Source organism: Symphalangus syndactylus, chromosome 9, assembly GCF_028878055.3.
Source record: "Symphalangus syndactylus isolate Jambi chromosome 9, NHGRI_mSymSyn1-v2.1_pri, whole genome shotgun sequence".
Classification (NCBI taxonomy): Eukaryota; Metazoa; Chordata; class Mammalia; order Primates; family Hylobatidae; genus Symphalangus; species Symphalangus syndactylus.
In genome coordinates this window covers 126,582,006-126,596,649 of record NC_072431.2, presented here as the reverse complement: position 1 = coordinate 126,596,649, position 14,644 = coordinate 126,582,006, and the positions used below count along the sequence as shown (strand labels likewise).

Here is a 14,644-nt window from a genome sequence, read left to right as displayed (position 1 = left end):
CAACTATTTGAGACTGAATGGGACCTTTCTTTGTTGATTCAGAGAGCACTCAATTTTCTGGCAAAGCAAAGAGCTGACTGATAGAGATTTAAGGGTGTAAGTCTCAGATTACCAAATCTGCTATATTGAAATGTTCAGTCTATATGTCATAGGACAGATAAAAGTTACTAATGTAAATGGAACCCTTGTTATCTTCCCAAATGCTGTGCAATAAATATCTCAATTAAAATATACCAATAAAAATGAACAAACACACATACACAAAACCCTCATTTGATCCAATCAAGTTTCATTAGCATCGTAAAGAGGAGCAAGATATGTACTTTAGAATTTTTCTGGCTAAAAAAAATTTACTTCTCTGTAACAACAGAAAATGTTATCAAGCATTGATTAAGTCCATTCCATTTTTAAAAAGTAGAACAAAATCTAATTTAAACTTCCCATAATTTTAACAAATCTATAGATGACATTTTATACATCTTGCTGCATAATTTTTCTGAGCTGTTATTTTAAGAACAAACAAACAAAACCTGCTTATCTGAAAAACTGTCTGGGATCTCAGGCACAACATTTTCATACTGTGAGTAAACCAAAATGGTGCCCTAACCTACCTGACTAATAAAACCAATATAAGCCTCTATTTACTTGAGGGGCAATCAGGTGTTATGTTTTCATATCTCTGACACCCTCATTCTCATCAAGATCATGTATCTGCCTCATTAGTGACACTTTTTAAAATTTATTCATGAAAATGTAGCTCTTTAACAAAGATTGTTCAGCCTTCCTTGTCAAAAATGCAGTGTATACTTGAAATCACTCCATGCCGTGTATGTACACATCAAGTACAGCACACACATAAAGCACACTGTAACACACCCACATACGAAAATTCCACACTGTCACAAACCTTAAAGGGTGTGGGAGCAAAAGGGTTAGTTGGGGAACAATAGAAGATAATTCTACTTGAATTCTGTAATTCCTATAGCAATAGAAAACATATTCCTTCAGATATAGCATCTTTGGTTATCCATATCAATAACATGGTATTTATTACAATAACATGGAAGTCTGATGAATATTCATAAAGTGTTTCCTGAAAAAAAATTGTTGACGGCTTTCTTCCTTTTCATGATCAAATTATGGTATATAAATTCTTGTAAATTTGTGTTTCGATATTGGTTTTATAATTTCATCAGAAAATGAGAAGATCCAAGTATAGATTTATGGGCACTGAAACAGTTACGTTTCCTGATTCAGGCAATTACATGGGCATGCTTCATGAATATTCAACAGACTCCTGCATGTACACATACACAATTATTTGTGCAGTGATTAACTCATGGAAGAGCTTTTATGATCACCTTGTAGAAGTCTGAAAAGGATTTAAATCAACACACGGTTTTAAAGAAATTATGTGTGAAAGTATCATACATTTGGCAACTAACAAAAATTTAAATATCAGAAATTTTAAATCACACCAAAATGAAAGAAAGCCATTGGACTCATGATTCTCCCTTTTCAGAAGGGCCATTTAATTTCAGCAATAAAAATTAATATTCTCTGGCAGGAAAATGTGCTTAAGAAAAGATCTGCATGCCCACTCCAAACAGCTTTTTTTTTTTTTTCCCTGCCCAAATGTAGTAAATAGTGAACTGGGACAAAGACACAGTAGTAACAAAGAACAAAACATTTGCAAAAGGCAACCAACAGCAAGACAATGGGCATAATCCAACCTTGTCGGCGTTGATTTGTAGAGAGTCAGCAAATGGGTTAGTGCTGCTGAAGCTGTACTTAGGGTAAAGGTTGTGCGGCAAGGAAGGCAAAGGGGATTTCTAAAAGGAAACATAAGAGGCGCTGAACGCAAAGGAAATGTATTGAAAACAACTCAGTTTTAAAAGCAAAGTACATAGTGATTTAAAGAACTGCCTGTGTGAAACTAGATCCTATCAGATCCAGTCATTAATAGCAACATCTTAAAACAGTCTGGAACTAAAGATTTGTCTCTAATGACCTGACTCTATACCTGAGTCTAAATCAGGCCACAAACTACGAAGGAAACTAGCTGTCAAACTGATCCCAAATTTCTTTTATTTTTGCTCCATGTCTTCAGTATTATTAACAGAGGCACATATATTTTGCCCATCTTATATATTAATACATGTTTTTTGAATATCAGTAAACATGTTCAAAATTAAAACCACAAAATTTTTTATTTACATCTAAAAGCTAATTTTTTTTAATAATCTGTCTAGAATGCAAATTATAAACTGGTCTGCTAGTTCATTGATAACCTTCATTGTTCTTTTATTTTGCATCCTAGTAAGAAAACTTTCCATATTTTGACTTGATACTGACAGTGCTTCAGAGCAATTGTATGTTTTAACTTAAAAAAAAAAAAACAGTAATTTATTTAAAAAAATGAACTCCTGTAGAGTGGTGTTCTTTATTTCTGCCCAGTTTTTGTGGAGGTAGAAACATGGAGATTCATGTTTTAAATAAATTTCCTATAAAATTGCCCATATTACTGGAGAATTTATGAGGCTTTAGATAATATCTGAAGTCCTGCCTTAGAGTGTTTCTCAGAGGTTTTGTGGCTTGCCAGTAATAAGCCCTGAGCCAGACTGTTAGAGTTGAAAATACATATTAAAGCCAGGATGACTGCCAGATAGAATTTAGCATTTTCATAGTTTAAAAAAAAAAAGTAATTTCCTTAGCACAATAAATTCTTCTCCTTCTTTTCACACCCGCTATCTTTTTCTTTTATTGACTATATCTTTCAGGGGAAATTGCAGACATTTAAAATTCATTTTGGCTCCAATTAAATGTTTGTGTTACTTCTCTCTATAAAAAAGCCCCACTGGCAGGCATCAAGTATAGGGAGAGGTTGTCATGTGACACCACCCTGTATGAGAGAAAACTCTGGAAAAACTCTATCCTCAGTATGCCTGCACTAAAGCTTATGCCACATTACCCTTTCAATCTGCTCTTCTTGCAATGTTTTTCCTACAGAGGGAAGACAGGAAAAAGAAATGGGCACAATGACATTTCTGCTCATCTCAACTTTCTCCCTGCTTTTCAGTTTAAAATGTCAACTCCTGCTTTACAAAAGAGAAGATCACAAATACCAAGGCACATGACCATTTATTAACATGGAAGAAATGACTAGGCAGAGGTGACAAATATATCCTAGGCAAAATAATTCAATGCTATGGAAGGTGGAGATTATTTCTAATCGCCATACACTGGACTTTCAGGTTTCAAGTGTCCTGTATAATTCTGTAGAACATTAGAAAACAAAACTAGCAACAAATTTAAAGAAAGCTCTAGTTTTTAAATTTTTATTACTTTTGCTTTCTTTTTAATTTGCAGATCTTACAGGATTAGAATTTGGCCCTGATAGCAAAGTGTAGAAGTACAGCATAGGCACAGCAGACGAAACGGTAGATTATTATTAGGAAAAGATATTTAGAAACAGACCATTTCTTATTAAAAAATCAAGGATGAAACTTCTGTTTATAGTCCCAAGGGCTGAGAAAAGCAGAAATATTAACAACGGATACGACAACACTCTCTGGCCCATTTTAAATGGGGCCCCCCTTTCAGTGAGAAAATGTGGTCAGACTGAATTCTGTGAAGGGTCATACTGGTGAAATTACCAGGGCTAGTTCTGGAAATTTCTGATTCTTGAAGAGCCTAAGGGCCAAAGCAACTCACTGGTTTTTCAGCTTATGTTTAAGATTTCCTAGGAGCTTTATCCTACATCTACAGATAACACAATTATAAGTATGTGCATTTGTGATTGTTCCTTTTAGATTACTGGAGACCTAATTATTTCCATAAGGAAGTAAATCATTGAAACAAAACATCTCATTTTAAATGCAAAAATTAACTTTAATTTTCTAAAGCAAAATAAGTATGACTTGACTAAACATGTCATTCATAACAAGATTTATCCTGGAACAATTGCTATAAAATCAGGTATCATTATATCTCAGAGAGCAAAATAAGAGTATTTTCCAGGTGTATGAGACAAGATCTTCCCAGCTCATTGGAAAATTTGCCTGACATTGAATGGAGTATTTGTAGTTTTAAGTTTTTAAAGCAATATTGAGAATCACTATTCAGCAATTTACAGTATTGTCCCAAATGATGTAAAAGTTGTAAATTATAAATAAAACAAAAAAAGGACTAAAATCCACCCACACACACAAAAAATAGCTTTAACTTAAACACCCATTTAACATTATTATGCTGTGTCTATGTTTAACACACAAATGGGAACAAATGTAAAAGGATTTATAGTTATTTAAACAAATGGAATAGCTTTGTAAAGAATGCAGCACGATGCAGCCCTACCATTTGGCAAATTTTCTTTCTGAATGGATAATTATTACCTAACAATAAACAACCGAATGATTAAAAATTGCAGATGTTGAAGTGCTTACATTAAAAACTACTAGATTCACTCTTTACAGTAAACCCAGACCAGAGTTACACCTGTCTTCACAACAGAAGGAAGGGCCAATAAAATAAATCTGGTCACTTTACAGTCCATGGCATAGAATATTGACAAGTTACTTTGACAGAGCTCATCTAAAGAGCTGTTGGTTATTTTCATCATTTGAACCTTAACATCTTAAATTCTTAATTTCACAGGTTAAACTGAGCCCTTATATCTTAAATTCTTAACTTTACAAGTTAAAATTAAATATATTTTGCAGATAAAATTAAGTATTTTAAGTTTTAGATGATGCCTTCAACTTCCCTCACATATGTTGATATTTTTGTTTTAAAGACAACCAACCCTAAAAACTCGTAAGCAGGAAATTCAAAGAGAATCACTATGATGAGGGTTGTTAACTTAAATCCAAAAAAGGAGTCTGTAAGTGCTTCAGGACATCTAGGAAATGGTATGCAATTTTTGAATGGATGTGTATGTTTCTAAAGAACTTTCAAGGGGTATGTGAATCCAAAATACTTAATAACTGCTGCATGTGAATATTTTTTTTTTCATGAGGCATAAAGAAGGAGTTGAAAAAACAGTTTTAAACTCTTGGCATAATTTTCATCTTCAGCATCAAGTCATATGAAATCCAAAGCCTCGCTCTGTATCTTTGTTAACAACATTCATTAAATGTAACTTACATTTTCTAAAATGTTTTTTAACGCTATTTTACCTGTGGTGACTGATGGCAAAATGGGTTGGTAGGTTTCTGTCCACCAATAGCTATACAGTGATGAAGAGCTATACAGTGATTGCGGCTAGAGTATAGCAATTATGAAATCACTTGTAAACAAACCAAATCTACCCTGTGCAAATTTAACGTTCAGTGGGATACACAAATACATGAACGATCACTCACAGATGATTATGGGATTGCGTAAGTAGGAGATTCTGTCTAGAGAATACATTTCAAGAAAATGTCATTTCTTTGGTTTCTAAGGGGCTCCACTAGAGATCACTAGACATTAACCTGAATTATGATGCCACATTCCTTTTAATAACTTGTATATTTTGTGATTAAAATGAATACTAATAATTAACCATCTAGATACCTAGAGATACTGATAAATCTACTTCTGTGTATATTCAACAGATCTCAAAAATCTTTATTAAACATGGTGGAAGGGATTTCCAGGATAACTCAATTTCTGGGAAAGCAAAACAAACTTCTAACAAGTCTTCTGAGATTTGAAAAATCACTATCTTTGCTCATACAGACAACTTGGCCCTTGTTACATTAGATTCCAAGTTGAACACTGTTTGGATATGCCTACCTTGCCCTTTGTGTTCGCTTACCCTTGGTCTGTTTATAATGCTCTGTACCATAAAGACTACAGGGTTGCCTGCTTTCCGAATGGCTTCCACAGCTTGTTCATGGCTTGCATCTCTGAGGTCCATTCCATCCACCTGCAATGGAAGGCCTCAGCTTAACATTTCAAGAATCTATAGAACAACAAAAAAAATGTGTGGATATGGAGTTTTAGGGATACTTGGTTAGACTCCTAGAAAATCTGTTTTAATATCAAAAATAATTGAGACTACATGTGAAGCTGCAGAACTTTCTGTCTGTCCAGCAGACTTGTGGTCCCTTGCTTTGGACACATATCTCTGTCTCCAATAATCAGTTGAAGTCATAATCAATTGAAATGAAGGCTCTGCTTCTGCACTCTTTACATTGTTCAGCTGCTCCTTCAAATTAAAAAATCAGTATCATTAATGAAATTATATGAGGGAACTATCTAGCAGCACTGTCTTCATCATGAAAGTCACTGTACTAATTTTCTTCTAATTGATTACAGGGTGGTTTGGGAAGTAAGGGGTGATGCCTTGTATAATTTTCTCTGTACAGGGAAGCTTGAAGTTCAAAACAAAATTCTGATATCCAGAAAAATCAGATAATGGTAAGGTTAGTTTTGCAAAAGAATCCTTGCAGTAGATATGACAGGAGCTGGAAGCTAAGAAATTGTTTATTTGTTAGTAATTCTCATATAGTTTGACAATGAAAGTTATTTTGTAAATTTTATTGATCATGGTTTGCCTATTGATCAACTCAGCTTACACACTTTATGAATAAGAAACGCCGGGCGCGGTGGCTCACGCTTGTAATCCCAGCACTTTGGGAGGCCGAGGCGGGCGGATCACGAGGTCAGGAGATCGAGACCACGGTGAAACCCCGTCTCTACTAAAAATACAAAAAAATTAGCCGGGCGTGGTGGCGGGCGCCTGTAGTCCCAGCTACTCGGAGAGGCTGAGGCAGGAGAATGGCGTGAACCCGGGAGGCGGAGCTTGCAGTGAGCCGAGATTGCGCCACTGCACTCCAGCCTGGGCGACAGAGCAAGACTCCGTCTCAAAAAAAAAAAAAAAAAAAAAAGAAGGAAGGAAAATAGTTTAAAAGGCCAAATGCTAATCCTGTCAGAAAACTACAGGATGTTAGTAACATTTTATCGTTTCCAATTACCATGTTATGATATATACAACAAAAGAGTAAATCCAGAGGGGACACAACTCTAGAAAAGAACATTATTAGATCTTTGCATAGAACATTATCACCTTTAAAAGAATTATATAGATTTAGATAGAAACTTCCCTCAGGTTGATACTTAGATAAGAACTTTTTTTTCAGTGCGTATTAAAATAGCTTCTAACTTTTTTGTAGAACAAAAGTCAGTATTCACGTCTACCATATGCCTACTATATATACCATTCGTGGAAAAATTTAACAGGATGTTAATTATCTTTGCTCAAGACCAAAGTATTCCATTCTCAGAATGGAATAATTTGCAGATCTGCACTCACCTAGTCTATATACATTTTGAGAAACTCTTAGCAGAGACACGCTTTAGAATCCTCAGGATTACAGAGGACTGAGGCTTTCTACATACTAGAAAAGCCCGTGCAATATGGCACAGATTATTGCTAAATTGCATACAGTATTTTAAAATGCACAAAAAAGTTCTTTCTTTTCCATTTCAAAGGTGAACTTTAACTTTTTAAATATATTTAAACAACATTTGAGAGCAAATTATGACCATTCTTGTCTACAGAAAAAAAAATCTCTTTTTCTATTTAGGTCAAAGGTATTTAATAGTGAGGTATGCATAAAATAAACTTCTTAGTGATAATTCAAAATTTGAAATTTAGGTAGCGTCCTAAATAAAGGAGTTCGTTAAAAGGAGTCTAAGATATCATCTAATGAAAGAATGCAGGAGAGAGAAAAAGCCTATCATTCTCCCTTATAAATGGTCATCAAAAAAAAAAGGACATGGTGCCTGTTTTCTCTCAGGTCCCAATCTTCTTCCATCTAAGGCTCTCAAACACAGTCAGTCAATGAAGGAATCAATCGATTATCAAAACGTTCATTTAAAGTCATGGTTGATATGTTATAATCTTCTTCTAAACGATTAAAGTCTTCCAATGTATAAGTTATATGGGTTTAGAAAATGAGAGTCACTTGTATAAAGTAAATATAATGGTCATTACAGTGGTAATAAAATTGTCTTTATTTGGAAGTTGTCTCTTTTAGTCTACTCTGTAAATCCTGAAAACTCAGAAAATCTGGGTCAGGTACTCCTTTCTTTATCCTTCTAAATAAAATTATGCTTATCCCAATCAAATAATTTATCACACTGTTCTGAAGTGACTTGATTACTTGTCAAGTCTGTCCCACTTGGCAGGCAGGCACACTGCCTTGTTTACTGTGGGATGCCCAGAGCCTGTTATAGCACCTGGAATGCAACAGCTGTTCCAGGAATATTTGTTGAGTAAATGAGTGAGTGACTTATGAGAGGAGAGTCTATTTAAAATATTGAACTTTGCTTTGAATTAAGAAATTACACACAACTTGACATGCTTCTAACACATAACAAAATGCACATACATGTGCACACACATGCACACAGGCACACATACAGAGCCTTCATTGATGAATGAACACAGCACTGAAAAGGAGCGAGATCCTGGCCTTGACAGAGAAAGATTTACATGAAAGGTAACTGAGGTGTCAGCATTAAATATGTTACTAAAAAAGACTCACTTGGAAAAAAAAAAACTCATCCAACAAAGTTTATCTGCAATGAAATGATAAAGTACTTATTGAAATAAAATCTCATTAACTTAATTATATCTACATTTTGTGTGTGTACATATACATACATTGTATGTCTATATAATCTTAATTCAAAATTTTTCCCTAATAATTGTGCTTTGTTCTTTCAAACAGAACATAATTATTTTACCTTGGAGCCAATTTTTTTTAAATGGTTGGCTTTATCTCCAAACATCAGTCTCTATATCAAAACCTATAATCTGTCATTATATACATGAGAAAATTATGTATGAAAATAAACAAATAAGAAAGAAATAATTTAACCACACACATATTTAACTCAAATGCTGGGTTGAGTAACTAGTATGAAGATGACAATTCCCTTGGTACAAAGGATGGGGCAGGTGAAAAATTTTAGCACAGAAAGCTCACTAGAGGGTACCTCTACGATTCTATCTCCAGGTTTCAAGGTTCCATTTTTGCCAGCTGGACTATCTTCCAGAACATGTTTGATGAAAATGCCCCTCATCACTTCTCCGTTGCTTAGCCGACTCCCCATCCCTCGTCCACCAACAATGCTGATGCCTAAGGATTTGCTTGGTTCTCTCCAGAGTTCCACCCTAAAAAATAAATAAAATTTTCAACTCTTAGGAAAAATCATAAGGGTAAAGCTTCATGATGCTGGATTTGGCAACCATTTCTTATATATAACACCAAAGGCACAGAGAACAAAAGAAAAAATAGATAAAATGTACTTTATCAAAATTAAAAACTTCTGTTCATCAAATGATACTCTCAATAGAGTAAAAAGGCAACCAACAGAAAGGAAAAAAGTATCTGCTAATAACATATCTGATAAAGGATTCATATGCTGAATAAAAAGGGAACTTCTAAAACTAAACAACAACAACAAAAAAAAACAAGTGGTATAAAACATGGGCAAGTGTCTTGAAGATATATAAATGACCAATAAGCACATGAAAAGATGTTTAACATCACTAAATATTATGGAAATACAAATCAGTAAGATACCATCTCACATCCAACAGGATGGCTACTACCTACTAAAAACACACACACACACACACACACAGAAATTAACAAGGATGCAGAGCATTTGAAACCCTTGTGTACTGTTGGTAAAAATGTACAATGGTGCAGCTGCTATGGAAAAGAGTATATAGGGTCCTCAAAAAATTAAAAATAGAATTATCATATGATTCAGCAATTCCACTTGTGGGTATTATACCCAAAATAATTCAAAGCAGGATCTCAAAGAAATATTTATACACCCATGTTCACAATAGCCAAGAGGTAGAAGCAAACCAATTATCTATCAAGAAATGAGTACATAAAATACTATATACATTCAATATTATTCATCCTTTAAAAAGAAGGAAATTCTGAAACATACCATAATATGAATAAACCTTGAAGACATTATGCTAAGTGAAGTAAGTCATCTAAGTAAAATAAAGGACAAATGTCATTTAATTTCACTCATATAAGATACCTAGAGGTACCAAATTCATAGAGACAGAAAATAGAATGATGGTTGCCCGGGATAGGAAGAGAGAAGAAAGGGGAGTTATTGCTTAATGGGTATGGAATTACAGTTTTGCAAGATGAAAAAAGTTCTGTAGCTACACGGTGGTGGTGATTGCAGAGCAATGCGAATGTACTTAATGCCACTGAACTGTACACTTAAAAATGGTTAGGATGGCTTAAAATAATAATAAAAATATTTTAACACAATGGAATAAAATGTCATACATGTTAATTTTTACAAATATTACTTTGTTCAATTTATTAAGGTTTTACTAGTAAAACAAGATAGTTTAAAATACCTTCTCAATTACGTATCTTGTAGAATCTGATATTAATGTATTTCTGAAAATGATTTGTTTTAAGTAAAACTGGACTCATACTCCAGGCTGTGGCACATACCAGTGTAAAAGGATAATTTTACAGGATCTTAGTATCACATATATTAAGTAATCAAAAAATTCAGCTACTGCTAAACAGATCGTAGCTTCTAAGCTTAGCGACCAAATCAAGGGAAAGAACACTTCTGCACACACTATGTCAGAAACTCACCTCTATAGAAGAAGTCATTCTTGCCAAGGCAGACCTGGTCACTAACAGTCAGGACATGAAGAGCAGTGACTGCCAAAATCCTACAGGGTATGATTCTCTCACTACCACCCTAACCTCCCCTGCTGATATGGTTTGGCAGTGTCCTCACCCAAATCTCAATTTAAACTATAGCTCCCACAATTCCCACGTATTGTTGGTGGGACCCGGTGGGAGGTAACTGAATCATGGGGGCAGGTCTTTCCTGTGCTTTTCTCATGATAGTGAATAAGTCTCACGAGATCTGATGGCTTTATAAAAGGGAGTTTCCCAGTACAAGCTCTCTTATCATGTCTGCCACCATGTGAGATGTGCCTTTCACCTTCCACCATGATTGTGAGGCCTCCCAGGCCACGTGGAACTGTGAGTCCATTAAACCTCTTTCTTTTGTGAATTCCCCAGTCTCGGGGTACGTCTATATCAGCAGCATGAAAACGGACTAATATACCTGCCACGGGCTCTGTACTTTCCTCTCTCCACTCTAGCTACCACATCATCTCCTTACTATTCCTTAAGTTCATCTGGTATGCTCCCGCCTTGGGGCCTTGGTGCTTGCTAATTCCTCTGTCTTGAATACATTTCCTATACCCACAAAATAAAGACATGAATTCATATGTAACAACTGCAAATAGCTATAAGAGCTATGAGTATATTTAAAGCACATACATCTTGTGAAAAGGCAGGATGTAAGAAAGAGTAAGGTGATCTGCAGTGAGGTCTTTGGCCGAGATGAGTCAGAGCTCAGGGTGTTGGAGGAAAATCGACAAAAAAGAACTTTAAGATGATGAGACCCTGCAATCTGCTCCATGCTGCACAAAGGAAGACAATGTTCGACGTTAAGTAGGATAAGACAGCATTGTCAAACATGTCTTCAACAATGACATTTAAGGAGTTCCTAGAGAAGAGGAAAGGTTGAAGTAAGGACTCCTGCAAAATGATTGAGGTAAGAAGAGGCTGGGGATGAAAGAGCACCACAGAGAGGAAAGGATGGGAATCAGTTGAAATGAAAGCAGACGCTGAGGCACATCTTCCTTTGGCCAGTAACTCTTTTTCTTGACTGCAAATCTATAACTCTAGAAACGATACCTATTTAGTTTGAAAGGACCTTACCATGATCCTTGATCTTAAAAAATTTTTGTTAATAAGCTAGTTAAAATCCTATTCATTGTTTTCTCTTACTCCAGAAATTCTGTGACAGAAAAGAACCAACATCCACCATGCTTCCCTGTTTTTGTTTGTTTTTGTTTTTGTTTTGAGACAGGGTCTCATTCTGCAGCCCAGTCTGGAGTGCAGTGGCATGATCATAGTACACTGCAGCCTTGATTTCCAACCTCAATGTCCTGGGCTCAGGAACTCCTAAGCTCAAGTAATCCGCCCATCTCAGCCCCCCTAACTGCTGAGATTACAGGCATGAGCCACCACAACTGTCCCTTCTCTGTTTTCTTAAAGCAGTTCCTAAGGCAAAGTGGCAAATGAGTTAGTAAGTTTAGCCATTGCACATATAGTACATTTTACATATAGTAAGTTCAGCCACAAGTGTACATAGTTAACAATACAGAATACATAGGTAGGACTCCTTAACTCTTTTCTTAAAAATAAAAAAAAATAAAAATAAAAAAGAAAGAAGGAAAGAAAATGTCTCCAAGGGCTCTTTATGTTTGGTGCAAATTAGAAAGTGATTCTTATGACTCCTTGAGTAATACAAAAAAACATAAGTAACAGCAAATGTTTATTAAGGGTTCTACCATGTCCTCAGTATTATTCTCTGAGTAAGTTACATATACTTGCATTTAATTTTCACATCATACCTATAAGGTAGACATTCTTTTTTTTTTTTTTTTTTTAAACAGAGTCTTGCTCTGTCCCCCAGGCTGGAGTGCAGTGGCCTGATCTCGGCTCACTGCAAGCTCTGCCTCCCGGGTTCATGCCATTCTCCTGCCTCAGCCTCCTGAGTAGCTGGGACTACAGGCGCCCGCCAACACGCCCGGCTAATTTTTTGTATTTTTAGTAGAGACGGGGTTTCACCGTGTTAGCCAGGATGGTCTCAATCTCCTGACCTCGTGATCTGCCCGCCTCGGCCTCCCAAAGTGCTGGGATTACAGGCTTGAGCCACCGTGCTCAGCCAAGGTAGACATTCTTACTGGCCCCATTTCACAAAGAAAAGAAGAGACGCAGAGAGGTTAAGTAACCTTTGGATAATAGCACCTTTGCTCTCATAGGGTTTGGCACAGATAGCAAAATACCCTCCCTGTAAGTAAAGGTTGTAAATCCTTAAAACAATGAAGAAGATAATCAAAGATAGAACTGCCAAAACGACACAGTAGTGAGAAACCAGACATTTATTCACTGAACAGAGAATAGAAACACAGTGAAAGAAAAAGGAGGCCTAGAAAAGAAACAACTACAGAATATGTTCACTTCAGAGATCGTTATGTAGGGAAAAAAAAGGCAGCCTATTTGAGTTTTATACATAGGTTTAAAAAGAATGAAATTCAGGAAGACACAGGTAAAACACAGCTCTGAGGCCAGATTGCCTGAGCTGTGAACTGAGTCTCTGGGTTCTAGTCCTGCTCTTTTGCTACTTAATGATGATGTGACACAGGGCATTTACTTAGTCTCTGTCTTACTTTCCTCAGCTGTGAAATAGCCAACAAGAGTCTCTACACAGAGTTTCTGTGAGGATTAATTAATACATGTAGAGTCCAAGACAAAAGCTTTGGCACATAATAAGCAATCAATAAATCTTTTATTACTAGTTATGATGGTGGTGGTTGTGGTGGTGATGAAGGTGATGATTACTGCAGTAATGAAAGCAAGATATGAAACTGAAACTCAATCCACATAACAAACGAGCAAATGTTCACCATACCTGATCAATCCTGTTATACCTACCACACCTTGTTTATTAAGAAAGGGTACCATTTTCCACCCATTAGATTGACAAAAAAACTTTTTAAAAAATGATCATATGATGCGGTAATAAGAATGTGGGGAAAAGGGAACACTATACATTGGAAATAGAAATAAAAATTGGTATAGCAGCCAGGTGCAGTGGCTCAACACCTGTAATCCCAGCACTTTGGGAGGCCGAGGTGGGTGGATCACGAGGTCAAGAAATCGAGACCATCCTGGCCAACACGGTGAAACCCCATCTCTACTAAAAATACAAAAATTAGCTGGGCATGGTGGTGCACGCCTGTAGTCTCACCTACTTAGGAGGCTGAGGCAGGAGAATTCGCTTTAACCCGGGAGGCAGAGGTTGCAGTGAGCCAGGATCATGCCACTGCACTCCAGCCTGGCAACAAAGCGAGACTTTGTCTCAAAATAATAATAATAATAATTGGTATAGCAACCTTAAAAAGCAATTTGACAACTGAAAGTAAAAAATGCATATAAACTTACAGGCTAGCAATTCCAATTCCACTTCCGGATATATTCCCTAGATAAATTTTCATGTGTAAGTATAAGGAAATAAATATATTTACTGAACAGAATTATTATAATAGCAAATAACTATTAACTATCTAATATGAATCTGACAATGAATAAACTATGGTATATTCATATATTGAAATGTAACACAACAACTAAATTGAATGAATTAGATCTTTAAGTATCAAGCTTGATAGATTTACAAAACGTCAAGAATTGAGAGAAAAATTAAGCAAAATGGAAAATAATACATGTAGTAGTATAATATCAATTGTGTAAAATGAAAATCACAAGCAAAATAAAATACAACCTATTTTATAATCTTAAAATTTATATTTTGCTAAAAAAAGTCTCTATTTTCATACAAAGTACATTCTTGTTGATTTCATGAATGACTGTCCCATCATGTTTCCAATGCTATGAACCATTTTCACAACACTAACTCCTAGTTTATTAAAAGCTCTGGCTACTCCATTAAGCTTTCTTCTCATGTTCTACGAACTTCCCCTAGAAGTAGCTTAGTGCATCTA

The 14,644-nt window shown here is 35.6% G+C and overlaps 1 protein-coding gene across 12 annotated transcripts in view; it reads right to left on the bottom strand.

Moving 5' to 3' along the window:
- Positions 1-14,644, bottom strand: part of MPDZ (multiple PDZ domain crumbs cell polarity complex component) — a 183,235-nt gene that overhangs the window by 42,799 nt on the left and 125,792 nt on the right. For 6 of the 12 annotated variants that reach the window (XM_055294247.2, XM_055294252.2, XM_055294251.2 and 3 more), the window contains 3 exons: positions 8,992-9,169; positions 5,801-5,911; positions 1,734-1,832 (listed from right to left, as the gene is read on the bottom strand). In XM_055294247.2, the coding sequence (XP_055150222.1) occupies positions 1,734-1,832; positions 5,801-5,911; positions 8,992-9,169 (388 nt within the window). The remainder of the gene's footprint in view (positions 1-1,733; positions 1,833-5,800; positions 5,912-8,991; positions 9,170-14,644) is intronic. The other 6 variants (XM_055294253.2, XM_055294255.2, XM_055294257.2 and 3 more) reach the window with 2 other exon arrangements.